Source organism: Dasypus novemcinctus, chromosome 12 (genome assembly GCF_030445035.2).
Source record: "Dasypus novemcinctus isolate mDasNov1 chromosome 12, mDasNov1.1.hap2, whole genome shotgun sequence".
Classification (NCBI taxonomy): domain Eukaryota; kingdom Metazoa; phylum Chordata; class Mammalia; order Cingulata; family Dasypodidae; genus Dasypus; species Dasypus novemcinctus.
Window position 1 is genome coordinate 38,129,199 of NC_080684.1, and position 15,332 is coordinate 38,144,530.

At 43.8% G+C, this 15,332-nt stretch overlaps 2 protein-coding genes across 4 annotated transcripts in view; one reads left to right on the forward strand and one right to left on the reverse strand.

Moving 5' to 3' along the window:
- The window catches only part of MARS1 (methionyl-tRNA synthetase 1), a 22,346-nt gene extending 11,019 nt beyond the window's left edge, over positions 1 to 11,327 (forward strand). For 2 of the 3 annotated variants that reach the window (XM_004481300.5, XM_012520749.4), the window contains exons 12-22: positions 7,046 to 7,216; positions 7,384 to 7,479; positions 7,607 to 7,724; positions 8,107 to 8,320; positions 9,412 to 9,543; positions 9,651 to 9,755; positions 9,834 to 10,020; positions 10,591 to 10,662; positions 10,812 to 10,835; positions 10,920 to 11,012; positions 11,111 to 11,327. In XM_004481300.5, coding sequence (XP_004481357.1) covers positions 7,046 to 7,216; positions 7,384 to 7,479; positions 7,607 to 7,724; positions 8,107 to 8,320; positions 9,412 to 9,543; positions 9,651 to 9,755; positions 9,834 to 10,020; positions 10,591 to 10,662; positions 10,812 to 10,835; positions 10,920 to 11,012; positions 11,111 to 11,257 — 1,359 coding nt within the window. In that variant the 3' untranslated portion in view covers positions 11,258 to 11,327. The remainder of the gene's footprint in view (positions 1 to 7,045; positions 7,217 to 7,383; positions 7,480 to 7,606; positions 7,725 to 8,106; positions 8,321 to 9,411; positions 9,544 to 9,650; positions 9,756 to 9,833; positions 10,021 to 10,590; positions 10,663 to 10,811; positions 10,836 to 10,919; positions 11,013 to 11,110) is intronic. The other variant, XM_004481301.5, reaches the window with a different exon arrangement.
- On the reverse strand, positions 11,263 to 15,292 carry DDIT3 (DNA damage inducible transcript 3). The gene is made up of 4 exons (XM_004481304.5): positions 15,183 to 15,292; positions 12,890 to 12,937; positions 11,940 to 12,097; positions 11,263 to 11,845 (listed from the first exon to the last, which is right to left on the reverse strand). The coding sequence occupies exons 3-4, from the start codon at positions 12,075 to 12,077 to the stop codon at positions 11,480 to 11,482; spliced, it is 504 nt and encodes a 167-aa protein (XP_004481361.1). The 5' UTR covers positions 12,078 to 12,097; positions 12,890 to 12,937; positions 15,183 to 15,292; the 3' UTR covers positions 11,263 to 11,479.
- Between the last annotated feature and the right edge of the window lie 40 nt (positions 15,293 to 15,332).

The window sequence follows — 15,332 nt, forward strand, 5'->3', positions numbered from 1 at the left end:
TAAGAAAAATGGCATTTTCTTGCACAACCACAGTACAGTCAACAAATTCAGAAGCCTTAACTGATACATTTGTTTGATATATCATACATATTACAGTATTGTCAATCATCTCAGTAATGTCTTTATTTATTTTTTAAAGATTTATTTTTTATTTCTCTCCCCGCCCCCAGTTGTCTGCTCTCTGTGTGCATTTGCTGTGCGTTCCTCTGTGACCGCTTCCATCCCTATCAGCAGCACTTGGAATTTGTGTTTCCTTTTGTTGCGTCATCTTGTTGCACCCGTTCTGCGTGTGTGCGGCACCACTTCTGCGCAGACTGCACTTGCTTTCACGCTGGGCGGCTCTCCTTATGGGGTGCACTCCTTGCGCGTGGGGCTCCCCTACGCAGGGGACACCCTGTGTGGCTCGGCACTCCTTGCGCACATCAGCACTGCTCATGGGCCAGCTCCACATGGGTCAAGGAGGCCTGGGGGGGAAACGGACTTTGGCCCAGTGGTTAGGGCGTCCGTCTACCATATGGGAGGTCCGCGGTTCAAACCCCGGGCCTCCTTGACCCGTGTGGAGCTGGCCATGCGCAGCGCTGATGCGCGCAAGGAGTGCCGTGCCACGCAAGGGTGTCCCCCGCGTGGGGGAGCCCCATGCGCAAGGAGTGCGCCCGTGAGGAGAGCCGCCCAGCGTGAAAAGAAAGTGCAGCCTGCAGAGGAATGGCGCCGCCCACACTTCCCGTGCCGCTGCCGACAACAGAAGCGCAGAAGCGGACAAAGAAACAAGACGCAGCAAATAGACACCAAGAACAGACAACCAGGGGAGGGGGGGGAATTAAATAAATAAATAAATCTTTAAAAAAAAAAAGGAGGCCTGGGGTTTGAACTGCGGACCTCCCATGTGGTAGGTAGACACCCCATCCATTGGGCCAAGTCCACTTCCCAGAAATGTCTTTTATAGCATTTTTTTCTTTAGTTCAGGATGATATATACACCAACTTTTAATGTTTTCCTACTTTTGCCGTATCATTCTACTTCTCTCTCTCTCTGTATATATATATCTATGTATTATCTATCCATTTTATAATCATTTGAGATGGGGTTGTATATATCATGCTTATTTGTTTTGTTTAATGTCTTACCATTTATTTAGGGCTTCTTTAATTTCTTTTTATTTATTTGTTTACTATTTTTTTTTAAATTTCTCTCCCCTTCCCCCTCTCTCCCCCTTGCCGCTATTGTCTGTTCTCTGTGTCCATTCGCTGTGTGTTCTGTGTCTGCTTGCCTTCTTGTCAGCGGCACCAGGAATCTGTGTCTCTTTTTTTTATTGTTGCATCATCTTGCTGCGTCAGTTCTCCATCTGTGTGGCACCACTCCTGGGCAGTCTGCACTTTTTTTTGCATGAGGCGGCTCTCCTTATGAGGCGCCCTCCTTGTGCATGGGGCTCCCCTATGCAGGGGATACCCCTGTGTGGCATGGCACTCCTGTGCGCATCAGCACTGCACGTGGGCCAGCTCACCATAAGGGTCAGGAGACCCTGGGTTTGAACCCTGGACCTCCCATGTGGTAGGTGGATACTCTTATCAGTTGAGCCAAATCCGCTTCCCATATCATGCTTTTTGAACACTTAAAACTTATGTATGTATTTTCTAAGAACTAGGATATTAACTCTGTAAACATCTTAAATACAGTTATCAAATTTAAGGCATTTAACATTGATATAAAGTTACAGTCTATATCCCAATTTCTCATGTCCCAGTAATGTCCTTTCGGACCTTTTCTTCTCCATTATTAGACCCAGTCAAGAACCATGTATTGCATTTAATTGTCATTGTCTCTTTAGTCTCTCTCTCTCTCTTTTTTTGACATACCAAGGACCTAGGATTGAACCTGGGACCTAGTATGTCTGAACCTAAACCCAGCGCTCAACCACTGAGTTACATTGGCTCCCCTGAGTTGGTTTTTTCATTTGTTTTGCTTGTTTGTTTTGGTTTCTTTAGGAGGCACTGGGAACTGAACCTGGGACCTCCCATGTGGGAAGCAGATGCTTAACCACTTGAGTCACATCCACTCCCCTCTCTCTTTTTTTTTTTGAATCATGAAAACATATACAACATGAATTTTCCATCTCAGCCATTCCCAGGCATAGCATTCATGGCGTTTAATCACATTCACAATGTTGAACTACCCTCACACTATCCATCTCCAGAACTTTCCCATTATCTCACATAGAAACCCTATACTCCTAATGCATTAACTGTACATTCTCCCTCCTGGCCCCTAGTAAACTATATTCTACTTTCTGTCTCTATAATTTGCATTTTCTAGTTATTTCATATATGTGGGGTCATGCAATATCTGTTCCTTTTTTGTGTAACTAATTTCCTTTAACACGATGTCTTCAAGATTTGTCTACATAATAGCATATATTGCAACTTCATTCCTTTTAAGGCTAATACTTCATTGTATGTACATACCACACTGTTTTTCCATTCATTTGCTGATGGACATTTGGGTTGCATCTACTTTTTAGCTATTGTGAATACTGCCATGAGCAATGATGTACAACAGATGTCCAAGACACCGCTTTCATTCCCTTGAGGTTTATATCTAGAAATGGGATTGCTGGGTCATATGGTAGGTTCTATGTTTAACTTTTTGAAGAACTGCCAAAATCTTTTCCATAATGCCTGCATCATTTTACATTCCTACCAAAAATGTACCAAAACACTATTTTTTAAAAAATAATAATACCAATTTTAATGAATATGAGGGAGTATCTCATTGTGGGTTTGATTAGCCATAACCCTACTGGCTGATGATGTTCGATATCTTATCAGTGCTTATTGACCATTTGTATATCTTCTTTGGGGAAATGTCTACTCTAGTCCTTTGCCCATTTTAAAAATTGGGTTTATTGTCTTTTTGTCGTTGAGTTGTAGGAGGTGATCAGATATGTGGTTTCTAGATATTTTCTCCTATTCTGTTGGTTGTCATCTCACTTTCTTTTTTTTTTAATGTTTCAATTTTTTTATTTTTAAGGAAGCTTTAGATTACATAAATGTTACATCAAAAATCAAGGGTGGGGGGTATATAGGAACCTCATATTTTCTGAATGTAACATTTTTAAAAAAGTAAAGAAGGAAAAAAAATAAAGTGGGGAAGCAGCTGTGGCTCAAGCAGTTGTGCTCCTATTTACCATATGGAGGACCCAGGTTCGGTCCCCAGGACCTCCTGGTAAAAAAAATGAAAAAAGGTGTCCCAGACCAACATGAAGAGGCGCAGGCCCCTACACAGTGTGGGGAGGCATGAAAAAGATGGTGACGTAACCAGATAGAAAAATAAGTAAGTAAATAAATAAAGGGGGTGAACAGATGTAGCTCAAGTGGTTGAGTGCCTGCTTCCCATGTGCCAGGTCCCGGGTTCAATCCCTGGTACCTTCTAAAAACACAAAGGAACAAAATCAAAAAGCAACTCTAATTGGGGAGCAGATGTAGCTCAAGTTGTTGAGTACCTGCTTCCCATGTATGAGGTCCTGGAAATAAATAAATAGATAAATAATCCCACATAACCCACTTCCTCATATTGACAACATCTTTCGTTAGTGGTACATTTGTGACAATTGATGAACACATTTTGAAGCCTTGCTACTGATTGTGGATTATAGTTTATACTTTGCACCACACAATTTTATAGGTTTTGATGAAATGTATAATGGCCTGTATCCATTATTGCAATGTCATGCAGGACAATTCCAGTGTCCCAAAAATGCTCCCATGTTACACCTATTCTTCCCTCTCCCTCTCCTCAGAACCTCTGGTGGCCACTGCCTTTATATCAGTGATACAAGTTCTTCCATTGCTAGGATTATAATTAGTCTACTTTAGTCCATAGTTGCATTCCCCCCTTATCTTTGTTCATTCTTCAATCTTGAGGATTTTGGATGGTAATGCCCACTCTGTTTCTTTTTTATTTTATTTTATTTATTTATCTTCCCCCGCCTTGCCGCTTGCTTCTTGTCTGCTCTCTGTGTCTACTTGCTGCACGTTCTTCTGTGTCTTCTTGTCTCCCTTTGTTGCATCATCTTGCTGCATCAGCTCTCCATGGGCACGGGCCGTCAGCTCCATGGGCGCGGGCCAGTCTGCCTTCTCAAGGGGACCCTGGGAAGTGAACCCAGGGCCTCCCATATGGTAATGGGAGTCTAGTCGATTGAGTCACATCTGCTTCCCCTCACTCTGTTTCTGATTGAGAGGGGGTCACGTTCTTAATAATGGCTTTTTATGCACAAAAGTTTTTAATTTTCAACAAGTCCAGTTTATCTATTTTTCCTTTGTTACTTTTACCCTTGGTGAAAAGTCTAAGGATCCATTACTTAATATAAGTTCCTAAAGATCTTTCTCTATGCTTTTCTTTCTTTTTTTCCCTATCTTTTCTTTTAGGAGTTTTATAGTTCTAGCTCTTATAATTAGGCCATTGAAGCACTTTAAGGTTTTGTATATGGTGTGAGTTTGGATTCTCCTTTCATTCTTTTGCATGTGGATATCCAGTTTTCTCAGCATTATTTGTTGAAGACAATTCTTTCCCCGTTGAGTAGACTTGGCTCCCTTGTCAAAAATATTTGCATTGGGGGCGGGGAGGATATAGGAACTCTGTTCTAAGTTTTAAAAAATCAAGATTAGTTTTCATGTCTTTAGTCTCTTTTAATATGAAACAGTTCCGTAGCCTTTGTTTTTCATGACATTTACATTTTTTTTTTCAGAATACAGGCCCCTGTGCCCTTTTTAAAAATAAAACCTTATTTGTTGGACATTTTCTCATGATTTAGATGAGGTTAGATGAGGAATACTACATGAATGATGTTTTGTCCTTTCCAGAGGCACCTGATAGTTATCTATCTCCTCATTGGTGATGTTCATTTGATTGGTTGAAGTGTTCCGTTCCTCCACTGTATAGTTAATATTTCCCCCCCTTGCATCTTATAAGCAATCTATGAGAATAGGTATTTGCTCTTTATCAAAATAGTCCTTCTAAATACAGCATCTATTGAGCATTCTTACCTGAACCAATCTTTATTATGATGACTTTCCTACTATACCACTCCCTCCACATTTACCAATTGGCATAGGGATTCCTGTTCTTTTCTAATAGCTTATAATTTATTCCTGACCTAAATTATCTCCATGTTCAAATTGTCCCTTATCTGCCCAGGGACGCTGGCTCTTCTGTGTGTTTTTGAGGTCTCTCATCATTTTGGGGGCACTTCCTTAATTTCTGGCATAACCTATATACTAGGCTTATCTTTGTCCCAGCCTTGGAATCAAGCTTTCTTCACAAAGCTCTGCTTCATTTTAGTGATGAACAGTATTAGAAACCAAGATCTAGGTGTTAGGTGTGGTATGCTCATTGATGTTGGGGTGTCTTTGCTTTTAGGCCCTTTCAGCAAAGACAGGCATTTATCTTAGATTCATATGACACCTCCAATTCCAATCCATTCCCACAGGATTCTTCCTTGCTTTCCTTTATTCCATGTTTGTTTTTCTCTTCCGCAGTAAGAACTCTGGTTCTCAACATCAGCACTTTGATTCATTTGCTCAATCCTACAAGATAGTAATTTCACAATTGCCTCATCCATACTACTATAAAAAAAACAAATCTACTAAAAAGAGATCAGGACTGCTGTCAATTCTGCTACCTCTCTCCTTTCTTCCCCTAGCCCTGACTAAGGGTATACAGTCAAATAATGTGTTCAAAGCTTACTTGGATTAGTTGTTTCCCTCTTCATTGTGGTTATGGTATTGAAATAAATTATTATGTTTGATTCATTAGCTATTTTTTCCCTAATTCATCCTTCTTAATTTTTAATATTTAGAACATCAACATGCTTACAGAAATCAAAACCATTCAAAAAGGTATACTCAGAGAAGTGTTGCTTCTTCCCCTGCCCATTCCACCCTTTTCTTCTCCTAGCCCCTGTAGGTAAACAACTTTTCAGATTTATCCTTCACATTTTTATTTTTGTAAAGACAAACATATATATATAGTTTTTATTTCTCTTCTTTTTTTCTTTTTAAAGATTTTATTTTTTATTATTTATCCTACCCCCTGCCAGTGTCTGCTCTCTGTGTCCATTCGCTGTGTGTTCTTCTGTGACTGCTTCTATCCTCATCAGCGGCACCGGGAATCTATGTTTCTTTTTGTTGTGTCATCTTGTTGTGTCAGCTCTCCGTGTGTGCGGTGCCATTCTTGGGCAGGCTGCACTTTTTTCGCTCTGGGCGGCTCTCCTTATGGGGCGCACTCCTTGCGCATGGGGCTCCTCTACGCGGGGACACCCCTGCCTGGCAGGGCACTCCTTGCGTGCATCAGCACTGCACCTGGGCCAGCTCCACACGGGTCAAGGAGGCCCGGGGTTTGAACCGCAGACCTCCCATGTGGTAGATGGACGCCCTAACCACTGGGCCAAGTCCGCCGCCCAAAAAGACCTTTGTTTCTGCTTACAGAAGTGTTGTAAAAGTATGTTTAAAAATTTTTTTCAGATAGACATATATGGTATAAAACATAGAAGATCCCTGTAACCTCACCTGAGAATAAGTGTTGGTGTATATATAGAGATATTCCTTTAAATTTTTTTGTTTAATCTGTGTGTTAATTATTTTTATAACAAGATTATATCATATATTACTGTTTTGCAGTTTGCTCTATTTATGTGTCTTTGAGATCTCTTCATGCCATACATAAGTCTACCACTTTTTTTAATGATCTTACAAGTATTTCATTGTATTGAAACACCATATTTCCTTAAACCCTACTGACCTACGGGGGTTATTTAAAATTTCCTGCTGTGACAGACAGTGCACTCTATATACACATCCCTACATTCTGGTGTGAATATTTCTGTTGAATAAATTCTTAGAATTGGAATTGCTGTGTCAAAGTACATGAGTCTTTTACATTTTAATTACATATTGCCAAATTGAACCCCACAAAGGTTGTACTTGTTACCTTTGTGCAATCCATACATGAGACTGTCTTAAATCAGCCCTCTGTCTTTCTCTGCCTGTCTCAGCTAGAAAAGCGACTGGAGGAGTGGTTGGAGAAGACACTGCCTGGCAGTGACTGGACAACCAATGCCCAGTTCATCACTCGTTCTTGGCTTCGGGATGGCCTCAAGCCACGCTGCATAACCCGGGACCTCAAATGGGGAACACCTGTGCCCTTAGAAGGTTTTGAGGACAAGGTAAAAATCCTGTAACCTTTATTCATAGTCCAAATTATTCAGCCTCAGGGATGAGACCCTGGGCTAACAAAATAGACTTTTGTGTATTGTTTCAGTCTGAGACTGGATTGGTGAGTTTTCCCTGTGTTCATTCATTCTACCGTGTTTCCATCCTCCTGACCGTCCAGGTATTCTATGTCTGGTTTGATGCCACTTTTGGCTACATATCCATCACAGCCAACTACACAGACGAGTGGGAGAGATGGTGGAAGAACCCAGAGCAAGTGAGCAGTTCCTGGTTAGCTTGTGTGGGGGGGGTGTGTGTGTGGGGGATAGGGGTTAAAGTTGCTCCCTAGTCTCTTTTGAGCCTTTGAGGAAGGTCTTAGATCTCTCTTGACCCTATTCCCCTAGGTGGACCTTTATCAGTTCATGGCCAAAGACAACGTTCCCTTCCATGGCTTAGTCTTTCCATGTTCAGTCCTAGGAGCTGAGGACAACTACACTTTGGTCAAACACCTTATTGCTACAGGTACTCAAGAAGACTGGATGTTTCTGGGGAATGACGTCTGAGGCAGTACTCAGAAGGACATTTTAGAGCAGTGCTACGTTTTGAATTGAGAGTTGAGATGAAATTGAAAATAGTGAGAATTCGAGAACTCAGTTCAGAAAGAAGGAAATAAGATCCTGAACAAAAGCAAGAATTCAAAGCTAAAATTTTGTGATGGGTGCAAGAAAAGGGACTAAAGAAAGGCCCAAATGGAGAGGAAGTGACTCCAAGTTCTGTGTAAGTCAGCTAGCTATTTGACGAGATGTTGCTGGGTAGGTTGAGAGAGAGGAAAGAGGAGTTAGTAGGTCAGAGAAGGAAATATGTGATTTGAACAGATGCCTCTTATTTTCCTTCTCTGTCCCAGAGTATCTGAACTACGAGGATGGGAAATTCTCCAAGAGCCGGGGTGTGGGAGTGTTCGGAGACATGGCCCAGGACACAGGGATACCTGCTGACATCTGGCGCTTCTATCTGCTGTACATACGGCCTGAGGGCCAGGACAGTGCGTTTTCCTGGACAGACATGCTGCTCAAGAATAATTCTGAGCTGCTTAACAACCTGGGCAACTTCATCAACAGGTGGGACTTGTGAGGGGGTCAGAGTCAGCAGTTAAGCTGGCCTTAGGGCTTTCTCTCTGCTCAGGTGGGAATGTGGAGAGGGCTGATAAATGGACAGGAGGGTCTGCGGGATGGAGAGAACAATGTGGGAACGAGATTTTTATCAGTTAGGCTCTGCTCTAGTGCATTGTAGTTTTATGCTTGAGGGAACAGTTAGCTATAGAGATAAGATTTAGTAAAGGTGGCCACAAAGTAAATTATTGATACTTGTTTTCTTATTAATGTTTTTTATAGAATTGGAGATGTGGTCTCCTATCAAAAAAGTTCACCTGGGGAGCAGATATGGCTCAAGCGGTTGAGTGCCTGCTTCCTACATGGGAGTTTCTGGGTTCCATCCTCAATGTCTCCTAAAAACAAAAACAACAAACAAACAAAAAAACCAACCCAGGGGTCCTGGGTTCAGTCCCCGGCTTCTTCTCAAAAAAAAAAAAAAAAAGTTCACCAGGAGACCACTGAAAAATTTGGCTGAAGGAAGGGGTTATTTTGGTTTAGGGGCAGAAGGCTTCTGCTGTACTTCAGAGTTTTTGTTACTTTAGACTTATACTCCACTGTTGGTCCTTATCTCTCAGCTAATCTATCATCTAAAGAAATATCCTCCATGGTTTAGGGTTCTCCACTCCCACACTCTGAACCCTGGGCCTTTACCTCAGTTCCACCATAGCCCTTTAGGTTTGGTGATTAATCGCCTGTAACAGATAGTCCATACCAGAGTATTTCTCTGATAGCAGTTAATGCATAGTATTTATTTCAGTTTGATCATTCTAAGTTTTGAAATCTTAAAAATAAAATGAACAGTTGTTTAACTTTAAAATAAGGGACGTCTGTATGGTAATTATCTGTTATGTGCATTCACATTTCTTAGGGATAAAATAAGGAATTAACTTGTTAAGTTTTGCCTTCTTGCCTGAGGGAGTCAGATATGGTTAGTTATAGACAGTAATTAATCATGAGAGTATGTAAAATTATGGAATAAGGGTCCAATTAATATAAGGAGATTAGGCAGTTAACACTACCCTTCTTTTTTTCCTTTCCCTTCCTCCACCACTATCAAGAGCAGGGATGTTTGTGTCTAAGTTTTTTGGAGGACGGGTACCCGAGATGGTGCTCATCCCTGATGATCAGCGCCTGCTGGCCCATGTTACCATGGAGCTTCGGCACTTTCACCAGTTGCTTGAGAAGGTTCGGTAAGTAACCTACACCTCTCCCTCATCTTGGTGATCTGCTGGCATGTTCAGAGCTCCATTCTCGTCCCTCTAGGATCTTATACCTTGGCCTGCCTCCTGTTTTCCAGGATCCGGGATGCCCTACGCAGTATCCTTACCATATCACGCCATGGCAACCAGTATATTCAGGTGAATGAGCCCTGGAAGCGAATTAAAGGCAACGAGGCTGACAGGTAAGGGGATGGGGTTATATATAGGAATAGGCTGTGTCCTCATAGAGGTCCTGACATTAAATATCTTTTCTTTCCTAGGCAGCGGGCAGGCACAGTGACGGGCTTGGCGGTGAATATAGCTGCCTTGCTCTCCATCATGCTCCAGCCTTACATGCCTGCGGTTAGCGCCACCATCCAGGCCCAGCTACAGCTTCCACCTCCAGCCTGCAATATCCTGCTCACAGACTTCCTCTGTACCTTGCCAGCAGGACACCAGATTGGCACAGTAGGTCTCCGACAGTTTAAATGGTCATGCTTTCCTAAAATTCCTTTGTCATGCAGCCTTTGAGATACAGTCAGAGAAGACCTAACACCTCTCCAGGTTTATTTTGGGCTTGGGACTCACACAGCTATTCTCTGAACCCCTTCCCTGCCAACTCTGCACCTAGGCTTGTGTCTTAACAGAAAGCCCTTGGTGTTGGTTCACAAGTCCTTTATTATCTGTAGCTTGTATACCTTCATTATTCCTCATGCCAGAACCCAATGTGCGGCACATAAAACAGGTATCCAGTAGGTGTCCAAAGAAACTTCAGAATGCTAATAGACAGTGGGCAAGGAGAACAGAGAATAAGGCCTTTCCTCTGATACAAGATGATGATTACATACACCCCTAGACTTCTTTGACTCTATGAATACTTTGGGTTTTCATAGCAAATGCCAGTGCTTTTTCTGGATTCTTTCCTAAATTTGGCAGGTATTTACTCAGTTATCATGTCAGAGATTGGGGGGTCCTCTGTTTAGTCTGGTAGATGTTATATCTTATCAGTGGAATGATTCACGAATTATTTTTTCACAGGTCAGTCCCTTATTCCAAAAATTGGAAAATGATCAGATGGAAGGTTTGAGGCAGCGCTTTGGAGGTGGCCAGGTGAGAAAGCTATAGACTGTGCTCTCTCTCGCCCAGCAACAGTCACTGTGTCTTCTCCTTCTTAGTTTCCCTAAATAGTTCTTACTCATCACTCTTTCCATCTTTGATCCTACTGCTTCCTCACTTCTAGTTTTTCTTTCCTGTCTTAGCTAGAAGAGTCCTTGGAGTTAAAGGTAATCACTTTCCCATGAATTTATATAAAACAGGAGGCTGGGAGGGTATATATGATAGTGGGTGACAATGCTGTTGTTCTCCAGGCAAAGCCTTCCCCCAAGCCAGCTGCTGCTGAGACTGTCACAGCAACTGGACAACAGCAGATACACATGCTGATGAATGAAGTGACGAAACAGGTATGAAGCTTAAGCCCTGTGGGACACTGAGAAAGCTGAATCCTAAGGCAGTCCTTCTTGGTCTCACTGTTGCTAATCCCTCCCTCCCCTTCTCTTAGGGCAACATTGTCCGAGAACTGAAAGCACAAAAGGCTGACAAGAACCAGGTGGCTGCAGAAGTGGCTAAACTCTTGGAGCTAAAGAAACAGTTGGCTCTGGCTGAGGGGAAACCCACTGAACCCCCTAAAGGCAAGAAGAAAAAGTGAAAGAATGTGATTCATAGTCACTTTAATGGATATAGATAGTAATAAATAAATGTACAATATCTATATACAAGCTGAGAGCATTTCCTTTTGTCTACCTCAGACCTACCCCCTGTGGAATATGTGGTGTTGAGGGTCACATCTTTGGCACTGATGAGAAAGTAGTCAGTAGCCACTTCTGGGAAAGCAGGTTGTGGCCCAAGAGAAAAGTGATGGTCCCAATGTTTATGCCTGGTGCAGGTTAACCATTCGGTCAATCAGAGCCCGGCGAGTCGCCTCCACTTCCCTGGTCAGGCGCTCAATTTCCTGCTTGAGCCGTTCATTCTCTTCAGCTAGCTGTGCCACTCTCCTTTCATTCTCCTGTTCTTTCTCCTTCATTCGCTGCTTCCCAGCCCGGGCTGGGGACTGGCTATTCTGTTTCCTTTTCCTGGGTCTTCCTTGGTCGTCGTCTTCCTCCTGAGCCAGGGAGCTCTGACTGGAATCTGAAGAGCGAGGGCTGTGGGAGATGCTGGTGACCTCTGCTGGTCCTGGCTCCTCAGTCAGCCAAGCCAGAGAGGCAGGGTCAAGAGTGGTGAAGGTTTTTGATTCTTCCTTCAAGGCAATGGGGAAAGGTAGGCAGAAGTTAGTTGGGAAGGTAAGGGAAGGACTACATCTCCCCCCCTAGCTTTAGGCCTAGCATTCTCACCTCCTCGTTTCCACGGGGTGAGACATAGGTACCCCCATTTTCATCTGAGGACAGGACCTCCTGCAGGTCCTCATACCAGGCTTCCAGCTCCCAGCTGGACAGTGTCCCGAAGGAGAAAGGCAAAGACTCAGCTGCCATCTCTGCGGTTGGATCAGCCTCTGGAAAAGTACATACCCAGGATACTCAGGATAGGAGTGGACAGAACAATAGCCACAAAGCAGTCAAAACAGAGTCTATACCAGAGACCAGCGAACTTTGGCCTCTTGGCCTGGTTTTGTAAGTAAAGTTTTATTGGAATACAACTACATCCATTTATTTACAAATTGTTTATGGCTGCTTTCATGCTACAACGGTAGAGATGAATAGCTGTGACAAAGACTCTATGGCCCACAAAATCTAAAAGATTTGCTATTGGCCCTTTAACATTTGCCAACCCTGATCTAAATGAATATTCCCTCCTTGCTTTTGCCCAGCACTTGATGTACAAGACTTTTATGCCCAGCAGAGTGCCTAGATATAAGTTCTTAGGAGATCCTAGTAAAAGTCCTTAGCCCCTCTAGAAATTCCTATCGGTAGTTTCCAGGGGGCAGTGACCAAGTCATTTGTGTTTATTTCTCCTCCTGTGTTGGAAGCTTGGGCAAACAGTCCTTTGGGTCAGCATAATGTAGATGGGGATTGTAGGTTGGTAAAACAAATTAATTGTATTTATTGGGGTTGACTGCAGTCTTACAGCCAGCTTTGAATTATGACATGCTCTAAGAATAATGATTTGATCACCTTATGAGGGGCAGGCCAGGAGGATGGATATGGCCTGATAGCAAAATTTTGCTCAGATTCAACTCTTCTCCCCATCTTCTCAAGGTCTTTTCCTAACTTCTTAGGGTCCCAGCAAAAGGAACCTAAGCAGCATCTCTTATGACTTGGTCTGGGAAAGGGTTAGTTAAGTTTACCTGCTTTCAGGTATGGTGATGTATGAAGATACACTTCCTTCTGGAACACTGCGAGGAAACAAAGATAAATGTTAGCCATTTTTGGAAGGGGGAAGGGCAGGATGCTTTACTTTTATCTCCAGCCTATTTGTCCTTCCTTATATCCTGGTCTTATAGTGTTTGGGAGCAGTTTTGAATAATGGCCCCTGTAGCCATTTCCAAGGACACAGGAGAGCCTGACTTCCTTTTTATTTTTAGTTGCTGATGTTCTGTAGTCCTGATTACATAATAGCAAAGTCCTGGCCAACTCGGCTTTCTCTAAAATCACAGCAGGCCTCAAAACCGCCAGGGTTAAGGGCTGGACCAGAAGGGAAGGGAACAAATCAAGGGGCACTTTCCTAATGCCATTCCCATACTGATACCCTTCAAATGTACATTTCCAGCCTGGACTATTCCTGGGACCTCCAATTCAGCTATCTTCAACTGCCTACTTGCCATCTCCATTTGGATGTCTAATAGGCACCTCCAGTGTATTATGTCCCAAATTAACTCCTGCTGATCCTCCCCTTCACAATGACTTTCTCATCTCAGTAAATGACAACTCTATTTGCTTAAGTTAAAAGCCTTGATATGACCCTTGATCCATCTCTTCCCTCACACTCCATGATCCAATCCAAACCACAAGCAAAATTTCTTAGTCAAAAATGTCCAGAATCTGAGCCCTTCTAACCACTAACATTGTTTCTAGTCTACATGAAGTTATCTTCTCACCTTTGGATTACTGCAGCTCTCCCAGTTTCTGCTCTTGCTACTCCTGGAGTCTATATATCCACAGTACAGCACCCAAAATAAGCTTTCTAAAACTTAAGTCATGTCATTTCTCTACTTAAAACCCTCTAATGACTTTCTATTTCACTCAGATTAATGGCTAACGTCCTTAAAATGGTTTAAAGGTCCTATACAATCTGCTTCTCCCCTGCTCCCCATTTCTCATCTCATCTACTACATCTTCATGCCCACTCTAGTCCAGCCAACTGGACCTCTGCTATTACTTTTCCTTCTGGAAAGCTCTTCCAGATAATTGCATGCACCTCATTTAGGTCTTTCACTTAAATGTCACTAAAGTGGATAATCTCGGACCACCCTTTGTAAAACTGTAACCCTCACAACAAGCATTTTCTATTCCTTTTCCGAGCTTTAGTTTTCTTTATGGCATTTGTCTGTACTTCCTTCCACTAAAAGGTAAACTCTGTGAGCACATTATTTTTTTTCCCCCTCCGGTTTACCAGTGTATCCTGGGTCTAAATGTGCCTGGTACATAACAAGTACTGGTTAAGTATTTGTTAAGAATGAATGGATAAATTTCCCCCAATCTGTCTTGTGGGGAAGGAGGCCTAAGCCCAGAGGCAGAGCAGCAGCTGCCTATCCCTGGGGACTGCAGATGCAATATCGCCCTCAGTGTTTCTCTGCAGGGCTGTCTCCCTGGGGAACTCTCCCTTGCCTTCCAGTGCGTGGGACTTGGCTTTCATCAGCAGTGGAGTTCCAGACCAGAGGGCTGCAGAACCAAACAGGGGGCTGGCCTGATGCAATGGTTACACAGAGATTGGTTGGAAGAGAGGATGGGGGAAATAGGCAGGGACCAATCCCAGAGGAAGGACAGTACACCAGGGAGACTCCAAATGGCTTCCCATACTTAGGAGATCCAGGCTGCTCTCTTAAGCAGGAAGCCCGGAGATTCTAGGGAAAGGGAAAATCCACCTCTATTCCCTGTCCGTTTACACCCCTCCTCCCAGGAGCTTGGATCAGTTTCAGCAAGGTTCTCCCGTCCTCTGCCACAGTGTGGAGTGGTCCTCCTGCAGGAGACCCCAGCCACCGATGAGGCCAGGCTGGCCCCAAAAGGCTGAGGCTGAGACAGGGTTTCGAGTGGAATAGGAGGAAGGGCCGTTGGTGGCAAAGTGGCGGCGTCAGCGGCCCAAGCCACCGTCATCCAGTCTTCCCGGCGCGGGGGTGTGTCCTGCTGACCCGCCTCCCACCCGACGGGTCTAAAGAGAAGGCCTGAGGTCAGCAACCGGAGAGAAATGAGTCTCCGAGAGGCAGCCGGCGCCCCTTCGCCTAATCGCACTCCGTGCTCCGGGGAGGGGTGGGTGACACTCTTGAATAAGGGATTCCCCCACCTCCTTCCATCGAATGGTCACTAACTTCATTGTGGAGGGGGTGGGGCCACATCCTAAAAAGCGGACGTCCCAAGTTTGAGGGGACAACCGATGTTCGCGAGGGTGGGAGGGTAAAGGGTAGATGGGGAGCCAGTACTCACCTCTCTCCTCAGGTTCCGGCTCTGACTTTGGCTCTGTCGCTGCCACCCGCTCATCTTCAGCATCATCTATCCTGTGCCTTACACTCAAGCCTCTGACCTCGGCCGAGCGCGGAGCAGGGCTCTTTTAACTTGGCCTTGCTCACCCCTCAG

What these genes read in the sequence shown, in the direction of transcription:
- DDIT3 (XM_004481304.5), bottom strand. Translation starts at nt 12,077, where the DNA reads ATGGCAGCTGAGTCTTTGCCTTTCTCCTTCGGGACACTGTCCAGCTGG. An exon ending in CACCCCGTGGAAACGAGGAG is followed by an intron (nt 11,846 to 11,939) that starts GTGAGAATGCTA and finishes ATTGCCTTGAAG; the next exon opens with GAAGAATCAAAAACCTTCAC.